This window comes from Bombus bifarius, unplaced genomic scaffold, assembly GCF_011952205.1.
Source record: "Bombus bifarius isolate JDL3187 unplaced genomic scaffold, Bbif_JDL3187 scf7180000008354, whole genome shotgun sequence".
NCBI classification, from domain to species: Eukaryota; Metazoa; Arthropoda; class Insecta; order Hymenoptera; family Apidae; genus Bombus; species Bombus bifarius.
Genome location: NW_022884609.1, coordinates 39,454 through 65,889, shown reverse-complemented (window position 1 = coordinate 65,889; position 26,436 = coordinate 39,454). Strand labels below are relative to the sequence as shown.

General features: G+C 34.2%; 5 protein-coding genes across 6 annotated transcripts; 3 read left to right on the top strand and 2 right to left on the bottom strand.

The window, feature by feature from the left end:
* Nucleotides 1–6,435: 6,435 nt before the first annotated feature.
* LOC117212671 lies at nt 6,436–16,418 on the top strand. Its single transcript, XM_033457623.1, has 3 exons — nt 6,436–6,611; nt 6,677–6,742; nt 16,009–16,418. The coding sequence occupies exons 1-3, from the start codon at nt 6,513–6,515 to the stop codon at nt 16,099–16,101; spliced, it is 258 nt and encodes an 85-aa protein (XP_033313514.1). The 5' UTR covers nt 6,436–6,512; the 3' UTR covers nt 16,102–16,418.
* LOC117212670 (cold and drought-regulated protein CORA-like) lies at nt 6,753–8,533 on the bottom strand. Its single transcript, XM_033457621.1, has 3 exons — nt 8,522–8,533; nt 7,749–7,966; nt 6,753–7,271 (listed from the first exon to the last, which is right to left on the bottom strand). Exons 1-3 carry the CDS (start codon nt 8,531–8,533, stop codon nt 7,100–7,102), a joined length of 402 nt encoding a protein of 133 aa, XP_033313512.1. The 3' UTR covers nt 6,753–7,099.
* Nucleotides 11,937–15,462, top strand: LOC117212666 (golgin subfamily A member 6-like protein 22). Its single transcript, XM_033457617.1, has one exon. It carries the CDS (start codon nt 12,390–12,392, stop codon nt 15,261–15,263), a length of 2,874 nt encoding a protein of 957 aa, XP_033313508.1. The 5' UTR covers nt 11,937–12,389; the 3' UTR covers nt 15,264–15,462.
* Nucleotides 16,419–16,545: 127 nt separating the features above from the next.
* LOC117212669 (zinc finger protein 511) lies at nt 16,546–17,728 on the top strand. Its single transcript, XM_033457620.1, has 3 exons — nt 16,546–16,831; nt 16,920–17,121; nt 17,192–17,728. Exons 1-3 carry the CDS (start codon nt 16,692–16,694, stop codon nt 17,639–17,641), a joined length of 792 nt encoding a protein of 263 aa, XP_033313511.1. The 5' UTR covers nt 16,546–16,691; the 3' UTR covers nt 17,642–17,728.
* A 511-nt stretch (nt 17,729–18,239) lies between these two features.
* LOC117212667 (hepatic leukemia factor) lies at nt 18,240–20,434 on the bottom strand. 2 transcript variants are annotated; one of them, XM_033457619.1, is made up of 2 exons: nt 19,808–20,434; nt 18,240–19,183 (listed from the first exon to the last, which is right to left on the bottom strand). In XM_033457619.1, exon 2 carries the CDS (start codon nt 19,181–19,183, stop codon nt 18,257–18,259), a length of 927 nt encoding a protein of 308 aa, XP_033313510.1. In that variant the 5' UTR covers nt 19,808–20,434; the 3' UTR covers nt 18,240–18,256. The 2 variants fall into 2 exon arrangements, with proteins under 2 accessions (XP_033313510.1, XP_033313509.1); XM_033457618.1 differs by having other exon boundaries at nt 19,834–20,434.
* Between the last annotated feature and the right edge of the window lie 6,002 nt (nt 20,435–26,436).

Sequence of the window (26,436 nt, the reverse complement as noted above, 5' to 3'; positions counted from 1 at the left end):
AAACACCCGACTGTGTTTACGTAATGGAAAAACAGTCGGAAAGGTAGTTAATTTTTCAATATCCTCTGGATCCGGACGATACCTGCTACTATTTTACAAAAGGAATCTTCTCAGATGAAAACTATAACAATTTCTTTATATATCACACATACAAAGTTACAAGTTTCTGTAGGTAATATATCACACATATTTTAACAAATACAAAAACAGAACAAATTTATTTCACAGCTGAATAACGTAGTATACTAGTAGAACAAGTAGTTTAATGATTATCTGACGGTTGAGAGTCATCATTAAATCGTTTGTTAAAAAGAATTTGCCAATAGTTTATATAACATCGTGTAGAAATCACCCAAGTATCCATACTTATAACCGATACTGCACTTTGAAATGTATCGAGGTATACTCATCGAATGCTTGCAGAATTTAAGTTTCGTTTTATGTTTCGAAAAGAACCAGCCTCGAACTACGGGGTTCGTTATAGTCAGCCATCACGAGAGAATCGAAGGAAAAGAGCATCTCGGGCTACAGAAAGCACGAAGAAGAAAATGCATCGAACGAAGAAGAATATCCATCGGTGCAGGCACAGCATCTGCGTGAACGACCTTATCGGAAAGACATAAACGCCTGAAATCCAGGCCGTAAATTAGGATCGATAGAATGCCGGACTCTTCTTCCGTGTCCTTCTTTTCGTCCTCTCTTCCTCCCAATCCTAGTTCTAATATTTTTACCGTGTCCCCAGATTCAGGATTCTTAACGGTGATAAACTTAGTCCACTATCCTGTGACGACTTACTTCCTGCCACCCTCTGTTTTGTCGCTGCACAGCAGAAAATTAGATACAAGTATTATTCGAGGGGAACACCACGGTTGTCACGGAAGATAAGAACTTTACGATTGCCCACGAGAAAAATGAACTCCATTAAACGATTAACTCAGGAAATTTATTTAGATTTTTTGGTGGACTTGGCTTAATGTGGAATGTAATAGATTTCGGGTTGAAGATAACAGAATATTAAGTACGAAGTTGTATATTACAATGAAAGGAAAGTAATTGATTTATATATTGTAAGTAACAATCGTTAATAATTCATTGAAATTGAAGTTGAACAAAAAAAATGTTCAATTTCTCAAAAATGCATGAACACCAGAACATCTACCTATCACACAATTTCCCAGAAGAAGAATCCTGGCAGTCCTCCGTGACGCAATTGTTATCACAAAATCTGAGATTCTTCTAAGTTTTCTCAAACTTCTCCGACTGTTTAGAAACTGGCGAACAGTCACATACCCCCGTAGCCTCGTCACGTGACCATTACAGGAGTCAAGAATTTTTACGATAGGATAAGGGGAAAGGGATGACGATCCTCCTGTCGATCCTGGTGCTAGTGCCAGCAAAGAAGAGAGCCAGCTTGATGGCGGGATGTTCGACGGCTCGGAGGGGAAGGAGGTGATGGCGGTGGAGAGTCTATGCCGTAACAAGGGTGGCACGATTTCAAGAATGCGGAGCACGTTCTCAACCAATGCCGGCAGCCAGGCAGTAAAACAAATACGCCCTCGCTATATACGGGGTGTCCCGACAATACCGCGTACGTCTGCACGACGTACACGTTGCATCGACGAAAATCCCATGCCGTAGAAGGAGGTCCTCGTTACTGATACGAATAGAGGTAATGCAGCGTGTACGCAGTGAAACCTTTTCATGACCTCCTCCGGGACACGCGTCTTTACAAACGAAAAACAAATTAACTCGAGAGAGGAAGACGATGCAGGCATGAAACAGTATTTCTACGAATTCTTGCGAAGTTCTCTTTCTCTTTGACTTCCGCCTTTCTGGAATAGTATTCGTATTCGTTTTAACTTTGTTTTTTCTAGCAGGTCACTAATATGTTCCTTTATTGATAGATAAATTAACCCATTCACTGCCAGGCAAATTTTATTAGTTGAATACACATAGTATTAAAATGGTATTTACAGTAATTTAAAAATGAGAAAGAACTACGAGATAACTCGTAGCTGGTGTCACTGAATAAAATTCCTGTCCCGACTCAGCAAACTACGAGATATCTCGTAGTCGGCAGTCTTGGTACATACGCTTACTACGAGGTATCTCGTAGTTGGCATTGAATGGGTTAAAGCATTTTAAATGTGTTGTGATTTGATTTACGTAGATATTAAGTTGTATGGATACTGTCTTCCTGTTTAAGGTAGTAAATTTCAAATTTGGGACACTAGTGATCTTTTTGTAGATTGGTTGCTTAATAAATTAATATTGGAAATCTGATTAATCTAATAATTATGCGATTTAAACGGATTAGCTTAAAGATGAATTGTGTGGTACATAACTTCGATTAATTAAATTGTCGAGATATAAATTTGCTTTGGTTAACAAAATTCCTTGTTTGGATATATAAAGTGATTTCTTGCTTCATTGTCACGTTACTCTAAAATGGTTCTATAAAGAATCTATGAGGAAAGAGGACGCAAAATGCTTGAAATAAAAGATGCCTGATCAACATAGATCATATTATTCATCGATGATGAGCAGATTTTGACAATGTTTCATGTCCTAGAAACATGTATCAAAATGAAAGTGTATGGCCATCTAAAGTTTTGTATGACCGTGACTAAACGCGCAATACAAATATTTGTAATTTTGACCCGAGTTATTTTGCATTATATTGCGCCGTTGAATATTATTATTTTACGTTGCATTATATTTTATATTTTACAATTTTGATACTGAAGCCATTTTTACAACCCCTGTCCTTTTACCCTTCAGAAGATAATATAATAAAAATTCCTACAACATAAATTAACAAACCTTTTAACTTTTTAATTTTTTCCATAGCATATATATATCTTTTCGTTTAGAAAAATCAGAAGGATCATAATCGGCATCAAGTCGCGTATCGACGTTACCGGCGCGATTACGTATCGATGTGAGTACCTCTGGCTTGGAATCCGGAATAAAGCAGTCAATTACGAGTGTAGGCTCCCTTTTCAAGTATTCACCACGAGGAGCACACGAAATCCCCGGTAGAAACTGAACGCGAAACGGCCGATAAAAGCGCACAATGACTGGTACGAGCACAGAAACGCAAATGTCCTCTTTCAGCGACGGAGACGTCCTCTTTGGAGGGCAACGAATGATGGACAGGTGAAAGAAGTGGCCAATGTGGGTTGGTTTCGGCGTCTCATGTGACACACACGTCACCGGCCTTTGTTTTTTTTCACTTTTGATCGAGTGCTCCGGCTCTTTTGTCCGCACGCTTCTCGAACCCTCGTTTCTTCTCTTTTTTTTCAAGCCAGTTCGTTTAATACCGGCGAGAATTTTCTTTGGGACAACCCGAGGAAATTGAGCCAGACAACCTAGAGAATCCAAGAAAACGAGTTCTACGACGATAATGGGAAGTATGTGTTAAAGGATGGCCAATATAGGACCTCTGTACGTTAAAACGTTACCCGCTGCTGATAAAAATCAATTATTGCCTCAATTCGCCAATTAACCAAATAATTTTTCTATTGTGTGTATCTTCTGATTAAATTATTATATCGAATCTATTTTATTTTTGTAATTGTTAGGTTTGTAATTGTTCAGATTCTGTGAATCTCTGAAATACTAAATTTTCATTAAATCGAAGAATATTTTTGCATCTTAACCATGTTTTCGAGATATGAGGCTACTGTGTAAAGACTTTAAATCCTTATGTACATGAGCAAGGTATTTTGGGTACTCAACAAGTATTATACGTGTAAATAAATCTAGACCTTTAATATTTAAAACTATTTGTATTAATTTTAGAATAAAAATTTCCAAATGTTTTCAAAAAAAGAATACGAAATTATTAAATGAAATACAGGAATAAATATAGAAATTGTAACGATCAAAATCAGAAAAAATTGATTAAAGAATCATCGTCGTGTCTTCGTCAATTCGTTTATGCTAATTAAATCTTACGCAACGAAACTTCTAATATAATTCAATTAAAAATCAAAGCAACCTGTTCCTACTCGCGAATCATGAACCTGCAATCCACTCTTCTGTATCTCTTCTGATCTCTGATCTTTGTTCGCGGTCAAATAACACGTAAACGACTTGCTCCCGTTTTTTGAAAGGGTCTGCGAACGATGGACCAGTTTTCCACCTGATCTGGATCACGATCCATTTTTGTTCGTCAATAGCGTCTCATCCCTTCCAGCGGAACCTGTTTGCTCGCGTGGCGAGAGGTCCTGTCCTCTCCAACAATCTCGCGGATCCTGTTGGGAAACTGGTCCATCAGGAAGGCGATGCTGCCGCCTCTCCGTAACAATGGCCACTGTCCACTGTCTATTGTTGACGAAGGTAAACCGCAAAATGAACCCAGTTAGCCTTTGACTCTTATTCTGAAATCGTTTCGGTCAATTTCCGCTGACAGAAAACTGGTCCACTAGAAGGGGGATGCTGCCGCATCCCTTTGTATTTAATGGTCAGTATCTAGTTAAGAGCAATAGACTCGAACTATAAAACGTAGAGCCGGTTAGCCTTTGCCTCTCTTGTTGGGATAGGATCATCGAAAGCACTCCCCTTTTTTGGGGTTAAGAATAGTGTCCCGTTTGTGGATAAACAATTGAGGAGATATGTGGGAAAGGTGCCCATAAGAGAAGATGATAAATTGAGTAAATTAATCAGCTAAATTTGAATTATTAATTATAATTTCTGTTACGTCGCGTGATTGAAACCGTGCGACGTCCCTCGGTATTGGGTCGCTAAGGGTCCGCTGACCGTTATGTACACCCTCAACAAACCTAAGGCCCTATCATAAATTAAATCTTATTAGCTTGCAGAAACCCGTAATCCTGGAAATATTTTCGGTTTATAGATGGTACTTAAAAGGTCCTTAGGTTTATTGTGCGCTCTTAGAAATTACGGAACAGCTGGTAATTATATAATGGGAAACCCGGATATTTACCTAATGGAAATGTCTGGATTTTTCCATGAACAATGTCACCCATGAGCCATGTGGGTAAGATGCTTACTCCTCCTATCTTCATTCATCAATCAATGGGAATCACCTTTCATAACGAAAAGTGTGAACAACGAATCAGCTCCCTTCGTTCAATAATTACATACATACCGACCTTTCCTCCGGAAGTATATAAGAGCGGACAGTTCGAATACTCAAACAGTTACAGTACCAGTGAGATCCAATCCAGTTTCGAGTTCTCAGTTCAATTACAAGACCATTCGAATAGAGTTCAGTACGAATAGAGTTCGAGTTCCAGTTCAGCTCGAATACGCTCAACCCTCAAGACTTCTTCGAAGACCACCTAACTACCCGTACTCAATCTCGGTCTTCAGATCAGTCAACATATCTACCCGGATTCTCTCATATCAGAGCAATCCATTTCTTCGTCACCTATATCTTAAGCAGCGGAGTTACTAACTTGTGTTATTGTACAAAGTTGTTGGAAATACATATTTTATAACACTGTTAATCGCAGCAATATACCACAACAACCACCCCTATTATCTTAACGGAAATCAGGGGATCGATCGATTCGCGGTGTCGATTCTTAGAATCGTAACGGGAATTTACGACCGTCGTTGACGCGCTTCCTCCCGATCGCGTCTCCCCACGATCGATTTCTCTTAGAGAAGTTTATTATCTATCTGTACGTATGTTTACCTACGCGCCATTTTTCAAAAAGTTTCGAAATTATTAAGGGAAATAGTTAATATGTATAAACGTAAGTATTGTATAATGATGTGTTAAATGAATTATTTCTTATCAGAAATTGGATATTGGAATTGAAGTATTCTTGCAATATAGTACTGCTTCGAATTTTGGTTTGTGTTTAGAGAATATTTCTTTATGTGAATACAGAAAATTATATCATGTCAGGAATTCGTGAAATGACACACATAGATCGTAGATGTAAAAATGTTTCGGTGTATGTATTTGAAAGTTTTCCCGCCAAAGAAATTTTACCTTCCGATTCTTCAATCCTTTAATCTGCCCCCTAGTGTATTCCATAACAAACTGTAGGAAAGAGCTTCGAAACTGTGTAGAACTCTACTCTGACAACACAAGATAAATGGTTCAAACCGCTCAGATCACGCTTGACAGAATAGCCCTGACTTTAAATGGGGCTAGCAACGAGGTGCTTACTCTGTTTCGATACTTGGTCTGAAATTCAGACATTTCAGAATAGCATCTGTTGTAGATAATACAGATTCCATTCGTGGGATGTATGATAAAGAATAAAAGACACGAAATTTAACAAAAATTCAAGAACATATTTAAGGATGAGGGTAATTAATAATTGGTGAAAAAAAGAAATTAATTTACATAAAGCAAAATCACGTTAAGATTCTGCGAAAAATCCAATAAAACGTTTGTTGTTTCGCTTGTCTCCAAGCAACACTACGCCGCATATCAGGTGCATACGAAGTGTTACGACGTACCAAAAGTGTTATGGATTACTAATGCGAAAGTGAAAAAAGTAACACGTTTCCTGTTTCGTTTTGAGATGTACGCAACCAATCCACGACCAGTGTGCAATAATAATTTATCTGAACAACAACAAGTTAAACTACAGAAGATCAAAGAGCTGACGAGAATTCTAAAGGTCGACTGACGCAAAAATTTGAGGATTATTTTACAATTGTATAACACATACTTCTTGTTCCGCAGGATACAGACGAAAATCTGACTGTTTGCGAAGAAATATTGGCAACTTATATAAGGAAACGACTAAGGGTATGTGCAAAATCATTTGACCCTTCCTTTAATATGAATCATTTATTCTTTTTCACTGATGAACATCTTGGTATTTGTACAAATATATACGATACATAACTTTGAGAATAAAATTGAATAAATGTTGAATGAACTTACGTTTTACATATGTGATGAATATCGAAAGTTGTAAGTGTTTTATCTCAGTCTTAGGTTTGTAATACTTAATATAGATATAATTAAAATTCAAGTGTAGCCTGTTGTTTACTCAGTGCAAAAAGTTATATGTGAGATAGTAAGAAAACCTGTGAATAATATTTATAAAATTATAGAAATCCCCTGGACGATTTTCTATCCTTTTTATTTTTTCTTAGTTTACTATCCCTTGTACCAGCCACCGTGGCTGCGATATCCATAACCGTATCCACTATATCCTCCATATCCATGTCCACCGTATCCACTGTACCCACCATATCCACCATATCCACCATATCCACTATATCCGTGACTATAATATAGAGGCCAACTTGGATACCATCCAAAACCATACCTAAAATTGTATTTTGTGAACATCTGCACATACGAATGCCTTACTACCCTCAGAATCAAACTGTTTCAAATATTCTTGTATAACAATCGAACGAAAAGTTCTCATACACTCTAAATATTATATATAGATTGTACATTAGATTAATTCAATAAATAATTGTGCAACTCTTTTTTCAAAATCAGCCTGTACCAGTCATCGATGTTTCCTGGTAAATATTTCTTTAAATTCGATTCATACACTAAAATCTGTACAATTTTCTGAAAATAAAATAGGAGGAAGCAATTAAATAACTTCATAGCCTATGACTAAGAACCAAATTAAAACATAAAACTCCATAATAGCACAGGAAATTTGTTAAGACAACGCAAAATATTCGACTTCCTCTTACAAAATCCGCAAGAATATCTGAAGTAAGCGGCTATTTTTTCCGCAAAACCTTCCTAGATTCGTCACAATTTCTTACGACAATCTACATACCAGGGCCAGTAACTATATCCTATGTAACTCCACGGATTCCAACCGTAACTTCTTTTTGCCACTTTTTTATCCTCAGTTGCATCCTGAGAATTCGGCTCGGCCTGATTGTCAGCAATTATTTTTCCTGACACGTCGCTATCGCCCTTTACTTTTTCAAGTTTGTTGTTTGGGAGCACAGTGGCTGTTCCCAAGGTGAAAATGGTCAAGAATACCAATAACTAAAACGATAATCAAGATTCGTTTGTACGAATGGACTAATATTATTAGTCAAATTTTACAAGTCACAAATCATAGGTTGTTAATAGACTAGGAATTTGTTGTATTTATGAAAAATTTAAAAAGACTTGGGTACTCGTTATAATAATCAATAAATGAAACAAATTTCTGCTGAAGTTCCATCTTTTTAGTTGTATTCGTAAAAACACGAACTTGCTTAAATCTTTATAATCTGGTAGTATTATTGATTTCTTGTGCATAACAGTAACAAGTTTGATAATAAACTAAATGAACTTTTATGAGTGAGCTGTATTAATTTTAAGTCGTCTGATTATTTTGTTGAACTTAAAATTCTAAAATTGTACGAGAGAAAATTAATAACTTATAATTTGTAACTTGTACCAATTCACTGATATCGTTAGATGGTAAATTATTGTGCGAAAGAGTTCTATTATCACTAAAACACTGATTTCTTACTGGAATTAATCAAGAAACATTGTTTGTTAATTCAATAGACTAAATTCGTGAGTATTGGAAACTTTGTCGATTATTCTTACCAGAAGATTCATGTTAAACTTGATTCACAATACGACTGTGTGATCCAAAGAGTGGGCTGTTCTTTTATACCTGATACAGTTCAGAAATTATTTACCGTGTTACATATACCTACTGAATTCTCGATCCACAACTATTTTCTAATGCCTAAATTAGTCTCTGTTACATTTTCCATCTATGGATAATCGCATCTCATAACTAGTTACATACATTGATCATGAATTCATCTGGATCGAACGAAAGCACAAACTCTTTAATGGAAAAGCGAGCATGTAATCAAAATCTGGTTTTATTGTTTTGGTCATTGATTAACTGAATTTGATCTAGTATTTTATGGCAAGTATACGTTTCCTTGAAGCAAGTTTTTATATACAGGGTGTGCGATTTTTATCTATTATTGGAAATATCTAGAAAGAAGGGTGGTTAACTGCGATGAAATCGGCTTATGAAATTAGACGTCTGTCGTTAAAAGGTTTCTCTGACTAATTTTGGAAGTTGTTAAAATATTTAAGGAATGTTTCGTTTCGAACTTGTTGAAGATGAATTCTCTTTTCATAATTTGTTCAAGAGCAGACGTTTAATACTTTTGTTGGAATAATTTCGCTTACTATATGATAATTCGAAAATTGATCGCAGAGCAGGAAATACTTCGAATGTCAGCAAGAATATTTTCGATTTCTCTTAGAATATCTCTCAAAATATAATTCGTTATAATCACCAATTAACTAATTTCTTTAATCCATTCGATGAGCTCCAGTTTTAACAATCAATGTCTTCCCATCATAGACATTATCAATGAATCAAATTAAAAATCATAATCAATTAGTACCCAACACTACTCTCCTATTCCATAGCATATCTTACTTCCGCCGTCTGTATTCAACTACCATAATCACAATCTCTGTTCTCTAAAATAGCACGTATCTCTTTTTCGAAGCTAAAAGTAGCAGCTCGATCTAACATATAATAATCAAGCGCAACCACATCTAAACAGTCACCACATGAATATAGCGTGTGTGCTGACAATTTCACGGCAATTTCGCCGATTGTAAAACACCATACGCAACGCGTCCGAGTAATCCGACCACCCATAATGTTTGCAATCCGGCATTGTTCGCGAAAAAAAAAATCGAGTTAATGAGGTGAACGAAGCTGGGAACGTTCTCAAAAGATGCGTGTAATTTCGCGGAGTTTCGCGTGTCGTGCAATTAGCCAGACAAGGTAATTAAGTAATTAGCTAGACACAGTGTTCGATCGAAGCGTACTCGAAGCGAGTCGACTACCATTCGAGGAGTCCACCGACAGGAACTCGCGTTTATTATATAAAAACCTGAACCTTCTCCCTATTCCTTGTCGCGTTGAAAACTCGTGTCGTTAATATTTTTCTCCTCTTGTCGTAATTGTCCCCTTAAGGAGGTTTTGTCACACCAGTCCAGGAAATCGAACCAGCGACACCGTTTGCCGCTGGACTTTCTCTGGGTGGAGAACAGGTGACATAATCGACATACTTATGAAAGTACAGCTGGTAAATATCTAAACTCGGCTCATTGTCCGGTGACATAATCGGTATCGTTGGTAATATGATCATTGCCCTAACTGATCGTGTGTAATGTGTAAAGGTTCGTTTACTTCTTACGTATTCAAATAACTCGGATTACTCTGAGACGGACATTATCGCATGTAGGTAAATACGATTGTTTAAATAAAAAGGAAACGTTGCAACTGCGAAAATATATCGAAGAGGTGTTGAAACACAAAATGCATTTGTAGCATAAAAGTACTTTTTGCATTTATGGAAAAGATCCAAAGGTATAGAAAATACGCATAGAAGTAAAAATGTTAAAAATATCAGAAATAAGTAAAATAAATTTCTATTTATCTATTTTATTTGTCTATTCATATAATGTAACATAAAAGTAATACGCTATTTCATTTTAAGAAAATAACGGTAAGAAAATTTATCATTCAAGAATGGCTTCAAGATCGATTGCATTCGAACTAATTAGCCTTCGTTAAATTTACTTCAATCTATTTCAATGCTTGTAACCTTTACCCGTACATGTCATAGAATTGTGCGTTAAATGATTGTACTCGTTATACGCACGTACTAACTGTAAGATTCGACTTGTCAGACTTCTATTTCTGTTCATGTTAGTAATTAGATGTATAATTATCGTAGATGAGACTAGCATATTTTCCCGCTAGTGACCGTAAATTATTACGATCAAAAGTGGTATAGTAATCTATTTCATCGTTCAATTTCTCAACCATCAATTAATTTAACCGATTGCTTTTTGAAAAGATCAGTCTCGTACGTAGAAACAGTTTTATTTTCACTTGTTCTGCAGTATCGCTCGATTAACTTGATCTCTATCGATATCCTTAATGAATTGACTTCCCACGTTGTGCAACAATAGCACAATTTTGTGGTAGTATAATCGTCAAGGCAGAAAGTTTCAAAAGAAATTGACTTTTATCGTTTTAATCGTTCAACCAAAATATTTAGATAATCGTTCAACGGTTTTGTACAACTAGGTAGAAATTCTTCAAAAAATGCCTCGTATAGAGCCGCACTGAAATTAGTTACGGTAGAAATTCTTCCAGAAGTATTTGAATAATAATGTATATTCCTCTCGTTCGAAAATATAAAGCGCAATATACCGAATGTGTTTATACAATCTAATGAGTTCCAGTTTCCTGAATAATTTAGCAAAATTGTGGCAAAATTGTAACATTAATAGATATCGACATAGATATAACTATAAAATTGTATCCTTCTTTCAAAATTCCAAATTTCGCATTTCTTCCTATATTTTCCAAAAATTTCTATTAGCAACAGAAATATTCTAAATTTTCTAATAACTCTGCAACATAATTTTCCAAAAAAATTCAAAACATCATACGATTACGTTCGATTAATGTAACAATGAAACACATTTATTACATATATTCTTTCTTAATAAAAGGATTAAACTAAAAAGCAAGCAGTCAAACTGGTATGTCCTTTATCATCTACATCCTATTATTAACATATACATATTCTTCAATACAATCCATTAATAAACTTATAAATCCCTTCTTCTAGTAACTAAATATGAGTAGAACAAATTTTTTTCAAATTGAATTCAATTACGATTAAAAGTCGTATTTTTGTTTATTAAAAAACCTCTACTCTGCATCGTTGGCTTGTGTAATTAGATTCCATGGCTATACGTGGAATTAAGCGCTTGACCACATCGAACGTATTGTACGCGTCTTAGCGAACTGTTGTCGTTCGATTTTTTGCAATATCGCGACGTTCTTTTCCCGCGTTATAACGTGCCGCTTCAGTTGTCGCAAATCAACGAGCGGCTCTGTGCAATTGAGGTGAAACTCGACATTTCTTTCCGATGTTATGCAAAAATCCATCCCCGCCAGCTAAAGTTTCGTTTAACGACGCTCGAGCGCGACACTGATCGCACAGTCCTCGTGGAATCTCGAGGCACAAAAGTACTCTTCGTGCCACTTTGTAAAACTTTCTCACACGATGAAACATATCTCTCTATTCTTTACATTTTTCATCAAAATTTGACCGTGAATTGCTTCGATATTTGATCGTGAATCTCTTCAATATTCAATCAAAAATAAGTTTAATCGAAAAAATTGATATTTTCTCGCAAATTAATCTAATATTTAACACAAAATTGTGTCGATAGTTTAACAAAAATTGAAAGAACAGTTCGTTGTTAGAAGTATTGCATGAAGGTTATATCATGTGGCAATCAACGATACAAAGAAGACGCCACTGAAGATAACACGATGGTCGCTATCTCGTCATCACTCGGTGCATAAAGTGAAATTTCCCAGCAGAAAGTGTTCAAGCCTACTATAATGAAGCTTAGGAAATTCTACCTCCTATGTTACGTGTGCGTACTGTACACTTTCGTTCAGTCTAAGAAAACAAATTGGGAAAACCAGTCCACACCAAACCCCTCCTCAGGCTCGCAGGATCCAACAGAATTTTTAAATGTAAATAATCCGCGAGACAAACGGGCATTAGGCCTGATTCTCTCAGGCTTGGCGCAGGTTTTTGGCTACACGGTAAGCCCTCTGCAAATAGCCTCGTTGCCCAATCCTAATTCCGAGTCAGACGAGGCACGAGCTACTAACAACACTCAAACAAACTCTACTCAATCGACTACATTAGCTCCAAGACAGCGAGAAACGATCAAATTCACGGGTGTGGTGAATTTTAGTAATGGAACAGGTGTATTAACTCAGTTGCAACAATATGAGAATATTTTCCATGGTAATTCATCTTCTACAACCTCCAAACCGCCTTCAACATCATCAACGATGCCACCACAGATTGATCCAAGGAAACAGACTCCTAATCAACCACTACCACCTCCTCTCTTGGTAAAGATCCCTCTACCAGTTATATCGGAGCCTTCCTTACCGACAGTACCTCAACCACCTCTTCCTGAGATTCCTTCTCAATTCATTAATCTATCCTACCCTGAACCGTACATCAGTTCAATTCGCAATGAACAAGGAATGGTGTACAGAAAGAACGTGAGCACTGAAAAAGTGACAATAGAAAATCAGCCAATTTATAATGCAAAGGATATTCAATCGCCACCTCCTCCAATGTTAGTTCAACCGCCAATGATACATGATCCTTCACCTACATCTCCTTCTTATAATGAAGATCCAAGATGGAAACAAGAGTATGAAGAAAGACTTGCAGAATTGGAGCGTAAACAGGAAGAGCATGCGAAGAGATTGAGGGAACAAGAATGGTACAGAAATCGTCAGAAGGATGATAATTATAGTGGTGAGGAAGATGGTGATTCAAGGAAGCAAATAGATCACGGAGATCAAGATTCTGGATGTAGAGGAAACCAAGAGGAAAGCGATAAAGGAAAACCGTTGAGAGAAGAAGAAGATCAGTCGAGAGAGAGATATGAGAGTGAAGAAAGGATTCGTGAATATCCTACGAATCAAAAACAACCTGCAGAAAGTGAAGAAGAAGAGTATTATAGGAACGATGATGTTTATAAAGAAGACACGCCTCAAACTAGTGAAAATTATACTAGTATACAGTATAGTGAACCACTACCTTTGAGTGAAGATGATGAGGAACGACGACCTGAAGATCTTCGTAACAGTTATGGGGAACCTCTGTACAATCGTGAACTGATTGATGATGGATTTGTGAACTTTTTTGGAAGACTCAAGCAGCCATTGAGCAATATTTATAGCTCGTCTGTGCCTGCTGAATCGGAGGAAGAGGTTTCGAAAGAGGAGGAAGATTCGCGTGGTAATCAGAAAGATGAAAATGAAAGTGATGAAAGGAGCAGAGAAGAAGATGTTCCAGCAAGAAACAAGTATGAAGAATATACTCTGGAGGAAGATACAGATAACAGGAAGAAAGATGAAAAAGGATCTAACGAAGATAATTCTGAGTTACCAATGAAAATTTCCAATAATCAATCGAATGGCGAAAATCGATCTTTTTCCGCCGAAGAACGGGATGTGGCAGATGAATTGGATTTCAGTAAATTTATGCCATTAATTGTTCCTGTTCGGTACTTGAATGCCCCTGAAGAATTAAGAAAGACAAAATTGAAGTCATCGACAAATGAAAAATCAGAGAAAGATAATACTTTAAGAGCAGAAGCCTCAAAAAAAGTCTCGTCCAAAGAGCCAAAGCGATCAAAAAAGGAAAATTTGAAACCGATAATAGGTGTTGCAGAAAGAAAAACAGCGAAAAATCTCCACGAGGGTGAACAAAAGGAAGTGCAAATGTGGCCACCGCCATTCGACTTTATTTTCGATAGTACAATACATACTAACATTGTTCCAAGAAATTCGAACGATAATGACAATATTAAGGTATCGAATAGTCAAGAAAATCGTAGAAAATTTGAATCTTCTAATAAAATGAGGAAAGAAAGACATCGAGAAGAGAAAAGTCAAGTAAAACTTGATAATTCAAATGAAAGACCGTATGACTATTCTGAAAATATTTATGACCAAGGTTTTAAAAAGGAACTCGAATTTAGAACAGTTCCTGGAAAACGACTGATGATGAATAGGCCTATAAATACTGTGAGTTCAAATAGAACACATTTTGAGACGAAAACCGTGAAATCTAATCAAAATGATAATGATAGAAAAGAAATACCAGATTCTTTAAAGCGTTATAAGTATATTTCAAATAATAATTATAGATTCACAGAACGACCAAATATCGAAATAAAAAATTTTCCAGAGCTGCAGGACCTGAGTTCATTGAATTCTAAGAAATTTGAATCCTCGAAACGCAGTATTGAAAGAAATCAACCATCTTCAAAAAATAAAAAGCAGACAAATGTTAAAAATCGTATAATGCAAGATACTCCAGTTTCTCGACAGAAGTTTGAATCAACGATGTTTCTCAAACCTGGAGAAAATTATAATTTGTTCAATTTTGGTGAACGTGTTTATGATTTCAATTATGGCAGGGGAAACGACAGATTGTCCGGAGTTTTTGACGGGAATAAAAAAATTGGAAACGTAGAAATAATTGGCTTGACCACGCCGCAACAGGACGTGTATCGCTATGACGAAAGTTTAACGAAATTCACCAGTGAACCGGAAAGCAGAAGCGAGAAAGTCGGAGATTACGCGAATGGTGCTACCACTATAAAAATAGTAGCACAAGAACGCATCAATCCGAATGAACCAATTAGTTATGTCGATTATTCTCATATTTTATAACTTGTTATTACTTTCAAGCTAATTGTGCAATATGATCTATTTTCAATACTTCGTTTTTTAGTAATTTAACACGTCGAATTTAGAAATATTTTAAATATAGTAATTAAAGGAATTTAAAAGAATTTTTAAAATATTTATCAGTGTTTTGTTATATGATTCATTTGAAATACTTTTTCACTAATTTCAACATTTGTTACATTATAATATAGTGAAATCAATCATATTTCATGCTTTGTGCTAAATAATTGGAAAATATGATAGGGAAATTGTAAAATGATCCTTTTATCACGTATATATAGTAATTATAATTTAATATATTTACTAAAAATTAACCTACAAATACACATATGTATTTTGTGTATCACACATAATATATAATACTCAAAATAATTTGCCTAACTGAAAATCTCAAGTGTATATTTAAAATTATTTAGAACCCGAAAAAACATTGATTTTTTAAACTACTCGCATATATATACGAGTTAAAATTTATATATATATATACATAAATAATTAATACGTCAAAAGATATTATATGATTTGTTATAGAAATTGCTATAGAAAATGTTAAATACTCAGTTTCGAAATAAAGTGTTGTAAGATGAAAAAAAATATTAATTTTTTGGTAATTTGAAAACAATATTATTTCCTTAACCTCTTTTCTATCGTCTTTGTATAACATAATAATTGAGATGAACGTATGGCAATTACAGAAATATTCTATGATATCGCATGTATGTTACAGGACAAGCGACAAGAAATGCAAAGACGCAGTGAATTGGAACACAAAATGACGGAAATTCTCGAAAATTTGAAAACCCGGCTGCTGGTCGAGTAATTCCTATCAAGATGTATACTTATACGTTTTCTGATTTAATTTTGTAATAACTAATGAGTTCACTGCATGAGTATATTATTGAGATTAAGTACCTAAATTATTAATACTGAATTACCGAGTTAGCAACGTGCTATAAGAAATACATAATACGTACAAAGATAAATCACTTACCAACTTTTTGTCCTCCTGTGTTGTAATTCATATCTAGAATGACTAGAACTTATTCACTTAGTTCACTTATCACATAATTGAAACTATATCACTAATTTATTCGATTTTATTTAAGGAAATTGTAATTTTAATTTACGACGTGCAGGGGACGACATTTGATACAATGAAACTGAAATTTTGCTTTCGATAATCGAAATATGTAGAATTATCGAACTGAATTATCGAGATGAATCACCAAGTTCCATTCAAATATTGCGCCATTAGAGTGCAATGCTGTCGTTGTGTTGTTACTATGTTAAAACTGTTTGGTGGTTTAAAGAATAAATTATTGAACAAAAATAGAACGTATAACATTAAATAATTAAATATTGCAGATTGTAATATCTTTTTTAAAATTTGACAATTAGAATATTACAAGGATGGAGAAATTCTTACAAAATATAGGCGTAGGGTTAAGATCTATTGATGATCCATTTTTCGAAGATTCATACAGAATTTGCAAGATTTTTCAACGAAAAGGTGTTACTGTTGAGGATGATGAAGAACTATGTCATGATATGTAAATAAAGATTTCTTTTATATAAACATTTATCATTGTGCATAACCTACAAATAACTGATTTTAATAAAATAATTTATCAATTTCAGTATAAAAGAATTCTCTTGTTACATTACTGGTTGTAAAGCAACATTCAATAAATTAATTGATTTTGAGATGCACTACAATAGCAATCATCGATATGTTTGTGCAGAATGCAACAAATGTCTACCAAATCCTAGATTCTTAGATATTCATATTCAAGAAACCCATGATAGCTTTTTCCAAGTTTTATCAACGAAACAGCCAATGGTATTTATAATCATTTTATTTCAATATACTGTATATCATACTGTTTGTTAATATTAATAATATCTTTTAGTATCAATGTTATGTTTCTGAGTGTGATTTAAAATTTAATACTTCATTTGAAAGAAGAGATCATTGTGTTAGCGTACACAAATATCCAAAGAATTTTAGATTTGATAATACTCCACATTGCGTAAGAGATAAATCAAAAGATAAAATGGATATTGATGAACCAGAGCCAAAGTGGAAGGAATCCAAGTCAAGAAAAATACAGTTAAATAAAAATCAAAAATCTAAAATGTTTATAGCTACAGCAAAAACTACAACCTCGACAAATGTCATTATCTGTGAAAGTCAATTAAACGCTTCAAATAATAATGCAGGAGCTACTTCGCTACTTTTTATCCCTAGGCAAGTACATAAATCATATACAAAAATACTTACTAAAAATCAATCTGGTGAAAAAGATGTGCTTGAAACAGGATGTATGATGGACTTGGCTAATACATTACCAAATACATAGTTGAAAATAATGTATAACTTTGGTTTAACGTTTTTTTTATCATAAATATAATTTAAATATCATAACAATCTTTGTATGTACAATGGACCTTAGAAAATTTATTTCGTTATGCCACATATCTCCTATCTTATCCTCTCTTCTATTTACATATCTGCACTTTTAGTCTTGCTTAATATACAAATAAACCTCTAAGTTTATTTATTCCAAGTCGCTTACTATATATAGAATACCTTTTGCAATAAATTGTATATAAAAAAATTTTGGGCAAAGTTATCAGACATCCTACCTAGCACAATTGTCATTATCTTGGAAATGGCATTATAACAGTAAGCATATTTATATAATATAAAATATACAAAATGTATATTTGTATACTTATATTCCTTCTAAATCCTTACACTATATTTGTTATATATATGAGTGTATATATTTTCGAAATAATATTTCTGTTGCTATATATCAAATACTAAAGGCGAAATCTAGGCGAATTTAAACTATTAAATTATGCTAACGATTACAGAAAACATGATACTTATAGCATATTAGACAAATTTTGTGCAGACTCTTTGCATATTCTTTCTTTTTTTTATCACCGACGACTAATATAAAAGTAGCCTAGGTGAAATAAGCCATTAACTTGGCTGTTTCGTTTTTAAGTACTGAAAGTTCATATTTAAGTCTCTTATTTTCGTGTTCTAAAAAAGCTGCCCTGATAGCAATCTCATCTTCCTTGGCTCTTCGTGCGTCCCTAGAGCGTTTTGCGGCTTCGTTATTCTTTCTTCTTCTTTCTCTATAAGCTGCATCTTTCTCATCAACAGTGCTCGTTGGCACAGGACTTTTCGTGACTTTTCTCATCTTTGTTATCATGCCTTCGTTCGATTGTTTCATCGTTTCCAGCATTCGCTTTCGAAACTCCGAATAAGCTTCGCTGGATTCTAGATCGTACACTAATTCGGTTCCTCCTATAGTGAGCGATAATGGATCTTTTGGATAAGCCTTAAACGGTCTTGTATTTTTTGCAATATCTATAGGCAAATTGTATAACGAATTTTTGTTAGAATCTGCAATCAACGTAGTGGGGGGGCTAAAAAATTGCTTTGAATTAATAGTTTCATTATTTGGATTCAATAATGTTGACAATATAGTAGGAATGAATGGAACCGAAATGTCCATTGGCGAAGTGGAAAAACCACCATTTTGCGATGGCGCGTCCGTAAGATTGTGAGCTGGCTCGTGTTCAATTTTTTTCGATGATTCACATTCGGAAGGTGGCGTTATTATAAATTTTCGAACCTCCAAAGGACTCCTTTCAGTTTTTGAAGAACGCTCAACTTGATCTTGTTGCGTTGTGTTTGTTTCGAGTGAGTTTGAATGTAAACTGAAATTTTCTGACTCCTTCGAGATTGTTGCTTTTTTAAAAGACAAGTCTAGTATCGAGTCAGAAAATTGCATGCTAGTATCTTCGTTAGAAGTGCATTCTTTTGCTTGTACATTATCCACCACCGTTTGGAAAAAGGGATTCATTCTGCAGTTTATCATCATCTAAAACGAAAAGTTTGAATGAAAAGAAAAAAACATTTCTGTGAACGTTTTTCATGCAAATGCAAATACTTGTTTGCTATGTTTTGAAAAGTATTGCATATTTACTGGTTATCCTCCGAGCGTTTTAAAAATGAAAATAATAATAAATAGATAATGATATAAATGGATACTTTTTAACTTTCAATTCTTTCAGTTCTCCAAATATGTATCAATTATACATTACTACACGTGGCAGTCACAAAAATGAAATGTGTAGCGGCTAAATAGAGATTCACGTGCTCGAATTAATGATAACAATCGTTTGAAAACGTGGGAAACTAACGGGAAGCGAGTGTAACAAATTATATCTCGATATTTTGAGGAGTAAGAATATTACGTTAATGAAGTCAAAACATTAATTTGTAGTTAAATAACATTTGTTATTTCGACGTGTTCCAAGATAAATCAGCCAATATTTACATTATACGAAATCGAAGTATAATTTGTCTAACGAGGAATACAGTTAATTTGACGAGAAATCGAAATATAGACAACGTGTCGTCGAATAGACATTAGTGTATCCGTTAATTACGAAAGTTTGGAATTCTTTTATGTTTATCAATTAACATAGAACATGTGTCTTACTTAATAGTTAATCCGAGGTCACGCACCGGTCACTGATGTATCACAACAATATCACTCTATCGTAGTTCCAAATTGTGCACGTTTTCTTGAAGATCTTCACGCAGTAATTATTCGAAACTAAAATAGTTTTTTAACGAATTTCGAGAATCGATTTTTTGGTAAAATATGCTCTCACGACGGTTCTTCAAAACCGTTTAGAACGAGAGGGGGTGCAGTTTCGCTTATATAGTGCCCAACCCTTGTAAGAACTTGGGGTAGGAGAGAATCCCTTAGAAAATGGTAGGGAACGACAATCCTGGTGACCACAATGCTGGGGTCTGACTGGCACGCGTTCGCCACTACCTAATCCCGAAATGTTTATAGGACGACACGTTCACATGATTACGACTACGTAATCGCGTACGTAAGAAAATGAGTTGGGTTATCTATGATCGAGTAATTGATTGTATATGTATTTTGTTGGGCTTATATAGTATATCTTGTAATAAAAGGATCTTACAAGGGAATTTACATTTTAGTTTAATATTTCGAAAATGGAAAAATGTTATTACTCAAAATGTTTTATTTATGAGGGTAGTTTATTAAATATGAGTTAGGAAGGAATTAATGATAGTATCAGAGTTGAAAAAATTTTATTTTTATAGTAATTGGATTTATTAATTATTTATTCATTTTTTTTAGATTTGTTAGTTATTTCTTCATTTTGTTGTTCATGTATTAATCTATTTCCTGATTATTTCTTAGTACTTCTATTACCTCTATTATACCTTGTTATCTTTCTATTTCTTTCTATTATAAATCTTCTGTCGTTCAAAACCAATTCATACAATGAAAATCACGCATTAAATATATTTAAAAAAGAAAAACACTTCTACATTTAAAAAGAAGAAATTAAGGTGAGGATTAATCGAACTTTAAATACAAAAATTACATAAGTCTTCCTTCAAATAAGTAAATCTTTCGTTTATTACGTCGAGTTAACCAGTATAATCCTGGAAAGTACTGGACATCCTATGAAATCAAAAGTTATGTCGATATTTACGATACTTTTGTAATTAGTTACCACCTTACCTGCTGTTGCCTGTCGTTGTACACAAAATAAATTACAGCGGTCAGTATTCGGAATAGGAATGGAACCTCGTTAAATTAATCCAGGCACTGAATTAGCTCTTACCTAACGAGGATTTTGGAAACTCCAAGTGCCAATTGAACCTTTTCTCTCAAATCCTGTGTAACGTCAGGGACCATATTCTGTTTCTAACAACTAGTTCGTCAAAGGGTTAAGTGTTTCGACGATCGGTAGCTGCAAGGGCGACCCTCAACTGGCAGACCTGAGGCATCTTTTCGTGTAATGCTTACCCGTACAAATAGCGTGTATAGAATTACTATGCATAACCCTTTCGTGAGCCTTTCCTTGACAATTTTCCGTAATATTTCGTAGTGATTTTTGTTTCTGCTTTGTACTGCATGATTTATGATCGCTACTACTGAAAGAAAATCGCGGAATTTGCATAAAGTGCTCATAAATTAACCGGTGAAAGTGTTGCGACTAAGAGAAATTTGCTCGAAATTTGTGTGTCAAAGAAAAATGAGGAAAACGTCTGTACTTGACGATGATTGTTTTTTATACGTGATGGATTTCTTTGGTCCTGGTGGCTCGTTAGGATTGGACAACACATGGCAATTTTCAGAGCGTGTCACCGGAAGATGAACCTACTCTTTTCTTCGACTCGTGTTGATTAATGGTTCAGTTTTATGGCTGACTATGTAAGTTCATTAGTTAATCGTTACTTCAATTTTCATTTGAGCCTCCCGTAGCATTTCTTTCTTTGATGGATTCCACTGTCTCTTAGGTAGAACGGGATTCTTTGAGAATAGCATCGAGAGAATCGTTGAGGAAATCTGTTGGAAATTTAATGTCTTTTAATATTTTTAATTTACACATATTGTCATAAGACTAACTGAGCTCTACTTAAGACGATGAACATAAACATTTACAGTATGTCATTGAAAATTACTTAACTTTAAAAATTACTTAAGTTTATATCATACTAAAAAGTGATTGGATTGCACAAATTATATTTCTGGCAAGAATTTATTACAAAACTATAATGATTAATTTCATTTTTTGTAAATTCATATTTAAGGCTCTACAATGCCATATGACTTGAAAGTTATACTTTTTTCATTCATATTTCATATTTAACAAACCTTCATTCCTTCGATTGTCACTATATCATTTTACTCTTCTTCATTGCACTATTGTATTGCTTATTATTGTACTATCCTATCTATTGATAATAATTATTACCTTCTATCTTAATCATTAGAATAAGAAATTTCTCTAAAAATAAATAATTTACCTCCTTTATAAGAAAATGGCATAAATAATTGTAAGTTCCAAAGTAAGTTGTAACATAATCATCTTTTTTTTTTCGTTTTTTAATATGTAGAATAGATCAGCATGCATTGTAAGCTTGTCAATTGTTTTTGAAAGATTTCTCTGCTCTCTTTTCTTCCGAATTCCCAAGAAAATTCATAGAAATTCGAGTGTGAGAAAAATAGGGAAAAGATGATGGACAACGAAGGTGTCCAGTTATGCTCGGTAGCGTAGACGTCTCATTATGTCTTGGTCCCAAGATCACGCCAAATTTAGTCCTCCATTTCATATCCCCGTTAAAATGACGTGCCGTCCATGGAAAAGCATCCTAGCGATCAATTCACTGCACCGCCTCCTTTCTCGTATACAAATTTTTGCTCTTTTGGCCACATAACCCACATTTCTATGGTGCAGGAGCAACTGCAACCCGTTATTTGCGATATTTTCTGTAGCCATCATCCGACGACAGATGAATGGATCCCCGTATTTGCATCTGCTCCTACCGCACCGAAACGTATATAAACCCTATAACGGTATGTCGATGCAAAATTTTCGCCATGATTCGATGTGGAAAATGTCTCAATTCACCGGCATCGTTGACGTTTTTTAAATAGTCCCGCTGTGAGTAATCAGTTTTCGTGTAAGGAGAATCGAACGAACAAGGAATGAAATACAAATTTTTCAATTCATGTAGTAGATATATCGATCATCGGACAAAAACAGGTAAAAGTAAAGTGTAAAAGTAATATAAAAGGAGGGGATGATATTCCAAAGATTTCTTTTTAATAGATTTAGCTTCATTGTTTCTGTTAAATTCGGATGTAAATTTTATTTATTATGGATAATATTCTATTTTGATGTTTTTACTTCTTTATGATTCTGTTCCTCTATGATATTTCCTTTCAATACTTCGTGAGCAAACGGAGCGGTCCATAAGCCAGTAGTCCAACCTTCAGTCTTGAATCTTTTTTCTTCGAAGTTTGTTAAACATTTGACTTAATGAAAGATTGTATAATGGAGTACCTCAGAAGTTTCTTCAAATTTTTTGGAAGCCTCAGACAATGTAAAAGTAATACTTGAATATGAATGACTCAATTTTCCTATGATTTATTTTAGTTTTATAACTTTTTACTTCAAATTCGTTCACTTAAAGCAATTACATTAATAAATTTGGGCTAATGTCTAGAATCAGTAAATTCACGGTCTACGTGAGTTTCCGCGGTTAAACGTTCTAAATCGCTCGTGGGCACATCAATTACACAATCATCAGATTATCAATAGCTATGGTCAGGTTGTTTGTATGTACTAGTAGATAACACAAATAGCTAGTAGAAAGCTTCTGATAAACCAGACAATTATAATCTTTGAACACAAATTGGTATGGTTGTAACTTTCACACAGATTTTTCAGATTTATGAGGACCATGATGTTTCACAATGATAATAGTTCTTAGAATCGGATTTACGTGATGTTTTTGATTGTATTTGTTTTTCGTTGAATAATACCCAATACAATATTGTAGAAGAGGTACATATAAGTAATATATAATATTATATTACGTAATAGAAGTAGAAGAAGTAATATTAGCAGGTAAAAGATATAGGTATCCAATAAAATGCAATAAGATATTTCATATTTCATGTATATACCGCTCGTTAAAAGTGTCAAGCTTGCTAATTTTTAAGAAGGGTACAATATCGCACGAGGAACGTTCAAGATTATATTCAACCCTATGCACCTCATCGTCAACTCTATAAAACGATGCTATTTTAATAAAGTTACTAAGAATAGTCGAAAATTGCATATGAAGTAAGTTCAGAATTAGACATTAAGGATCTTATCCACCGAATACAATTGTTTCGAAAGAAGCTTTTACCATAAACGTTTATATTACATATGTTATCACATATTTATGTTACATATAATGCAAATTTTATTCCTATTCAGTTTTTATTTATTCATATATGTTATATATTACTTTAAAAATTATAAAAAATTTATTAATAGATATTTCATCTTATATTTGAATCAAGATTATTATTAATTTTTTATATAAATATAGAACGAGAATAGATATATAACGATTACTTTTTCGGTTTTTTTCTTTTTTGTATGGGAAATATCTCGACTTATTAAGAATCTTGAAGAAATTTACAATCCTCTCGGTAGGAGATCTCAGGGTGTGACTTCGTTCTCGAACAGACATTAGTCCTTTTAATAGTATTCGACACCAAAGCTTTTTGAGAAGAGAGATGCATGAAGATGTATGCGGTGAATGTCGTTCGCAATAATTACTTCTCAATTTATCTTGCGGTCGGACCACCGACCAAGTTTAGCCAACAGACTTTCAAGATTTGCTTGCATCCGGTCCTCGGCACGTCTCCTTCCCCCGCGAGAACTCTTTTCTTTCCACGAAAGCTTTTGCATTTCGTTCTCACTGTATCACGAGACACGCCTTTGGGCAGATTCTTCTACAAGGAATTTTATTCATTGACCAAGTAGTCTCCTTTCAGAGATGGCTTCAGATGAATAGCCTTCGCTATAAACACATTACCAATACGTCTTATTTACGACAAGGGGCGCCTGAGTTTGAGCAAATGTCTGAGAAACTAGCTTGTAGGTGGAACAAAGCTTTTGTTATAGGAGGATTAAAAACAGTTCTTCTTTCTCTAATAAACTTTATCAGTCCCTCAAATTTATATTTCATTACAACATTATTTTTTACGATGTATACGGTAGTAATTTTTAGAAAATATAAGTATGGAAATATCCACCGATTGCAAGATTAGTTGAGTAATAGTAAGTATAATAATAATAGTAAACAAGGTATTCGAGGACAGAAACATTTACGAACAGATCGGTCGGTATCTCATTACTAAGCTGTACAATTACAAACAAAAAAGATTTGAATGTCTCTCTATTTCTAGAAAGAGAAAAGGTCAAAAAGGTTTACATGCTATTTATTTAAGAGGCCTTCGAAAAAAATAACGCTGTCGTAATAATATTCGTGTATTGTTTACGCTCTTACGAAGATCATCGCTCCCCCCCTTCCCCATTCCATAAGCTTTTATAAACTAGTAACATTCTCTCCATACTTTCTCTGTCTAAGACCTGGGCTCCACCAACCTGGCAAATACTTTCCAATTTTTTAACAGAAAAAAGAATGATTAAAAAGAGATTTATCAGGACATTTCGCAAGTGACAAAAAATGCATAATTATTACTAATAGCTATAAATCAATTGATATGGTTACAAAAATAACAAAACGGATTTCACGATATGAAACGAAGGGCTAACTATTACCAAATGGTAATAAGGAATTTTTTCTTGTATTAGAGCTAGGTAGACGCAAATTACACAATGAAACTTTGGATTACCTGCATACGATTTCATAACGACATCATCAAAAATATAATGATGTAATTTGTTTTTACTATATTTTGTAGAGTTGCCTCATAACAAAGCGAAGAGAAAAACTGTAAGAATTTGAAAACTCAATTACATCGCAATGAATTAACATCGTCTAACTTTGAAAATGGTTCAAATTACCTAATAGCACCTTTACGCAGCAAAAATACACTTCTCGCTACCTTCAGGGTTTTTAGTGTACGGATTAAAGTAATAACCCGTCATTTTTTATTTTTTACGATAGCTTGTTCCTTTCGAATATTTGCAGAGTAGTTTTTATTAGTTTTATATAATATAAAATTACCTATTAGGTAAGAACTGTATTTTTACGAAGTCCTTCGGTTATATTTAAGATATTTGTTGCCGGTTTAGGTTTTAATTAGCTTTCCACGCATTTTCTTTTTTTAGCCTGCCGTTTTCTTCACTTCTTCTTCAGGTACCTTCCTTTTGGGATAATCTACTCATAAAAAGCTTAGAGTTCACAGAAGATTGTAAAACTATATAGAATGCTAAAACTAAATATTTAAAAATTATTTATGTTTTGGGATATACGGGTCTAGAAAAAACAGTAAGGTTAACATGCAGAAGCTCAACTAGCTCTTCGCGTTCTTTCACATTACCGAAGAACGAATCATACATGGGAAATGAATCTAGGATCCATACTGCACCATCGTCAACCCCTTCAATCGTTGACCATTGTTCAGGTTCTCATTTCATTTACTCTTCCATTCTTGTAGTATATTTCTTTCCCAATCTAATCTTATTTTATAAAAAAAGTCTCATATTTATGTCCAATAATATTATCACAAATATATATTCATAATCGTGTAACGCCTACCAC

What these genes read in the sequence shown, in the direction of transcription:
- LOC117212670 (XM_033457621.1), bottom strand. An exon ending in GGATATAGTTACTGGCCCTG is followed by an intron (nt 7,272 to 7,748) that starts GTATGTAGATTG and finishes ATACAATTTTAG; the next exon opens with GTATGGTTTTGGATGGTATC.
- LOC117212669 (XM_033457620.1), top strand. Translation starts at nt 16,692, where the DNA reads ATGGAGAAATTCTTACAAAATATAGGCGTAGGGTTAAGATCTATTGAT. An exon ending in GAAGAACTATGTCATGATAT is followed by an intron (nt 16,832 to 16,919) that starts GTAAATAAAGAT and finishes TATCAATTTCAG; the next exon opens with TATAAAAGAATTCTCTTGTT. An exon ending in TATCAACGAAACAGCCAATG is followed by an intron (nt 17,122 to 17,191) that starts GTATTTATAATC and finishes AATATCTTTTAG; the next exon opens with TATCAATGTTATGTTTCTGA.
- LOC117212667 (XM_033457619.1), bottom strand. Translation starts at nt 19,183, where the DNA reads ATGATGATAAACTGCAGAATGAATCCCTTTTTCCAAACGGTGGTGGAT.
- LOC117212666 (XM_033457617.1), top strand. Translation starts at nt 12,390, where the DNA reads ATGAAGCTTAGGAAATTCTACCTCCTATGTTACGTGTGCGTACTGTAC.
- LOC117212671 (XM_033457623.1), top strand. Translation starts at nt 6,513, where the DNA reads ATGTACGCAACCAATCCACGACCAGTGTGCAATAATAATTTATCTGAA. An exon ending in AGCTGACGAGAATTCTAAAG is followed by an intron (nt 6,612 to 6,676) that starts GTCGACTGACGC and finishes CTTGTTCCGCAG; the next exon opens with GATACAGACGAAAATCTGAC. An exon ending in ATATAAGGAAACGACTAAGG is followed by an intron (nt 6,743 to 16,008) that starts GTATGTGCAAAA and finishes TGTATGTTACAG; the next exon opens with GACAAGCGACAAGAAATGCA.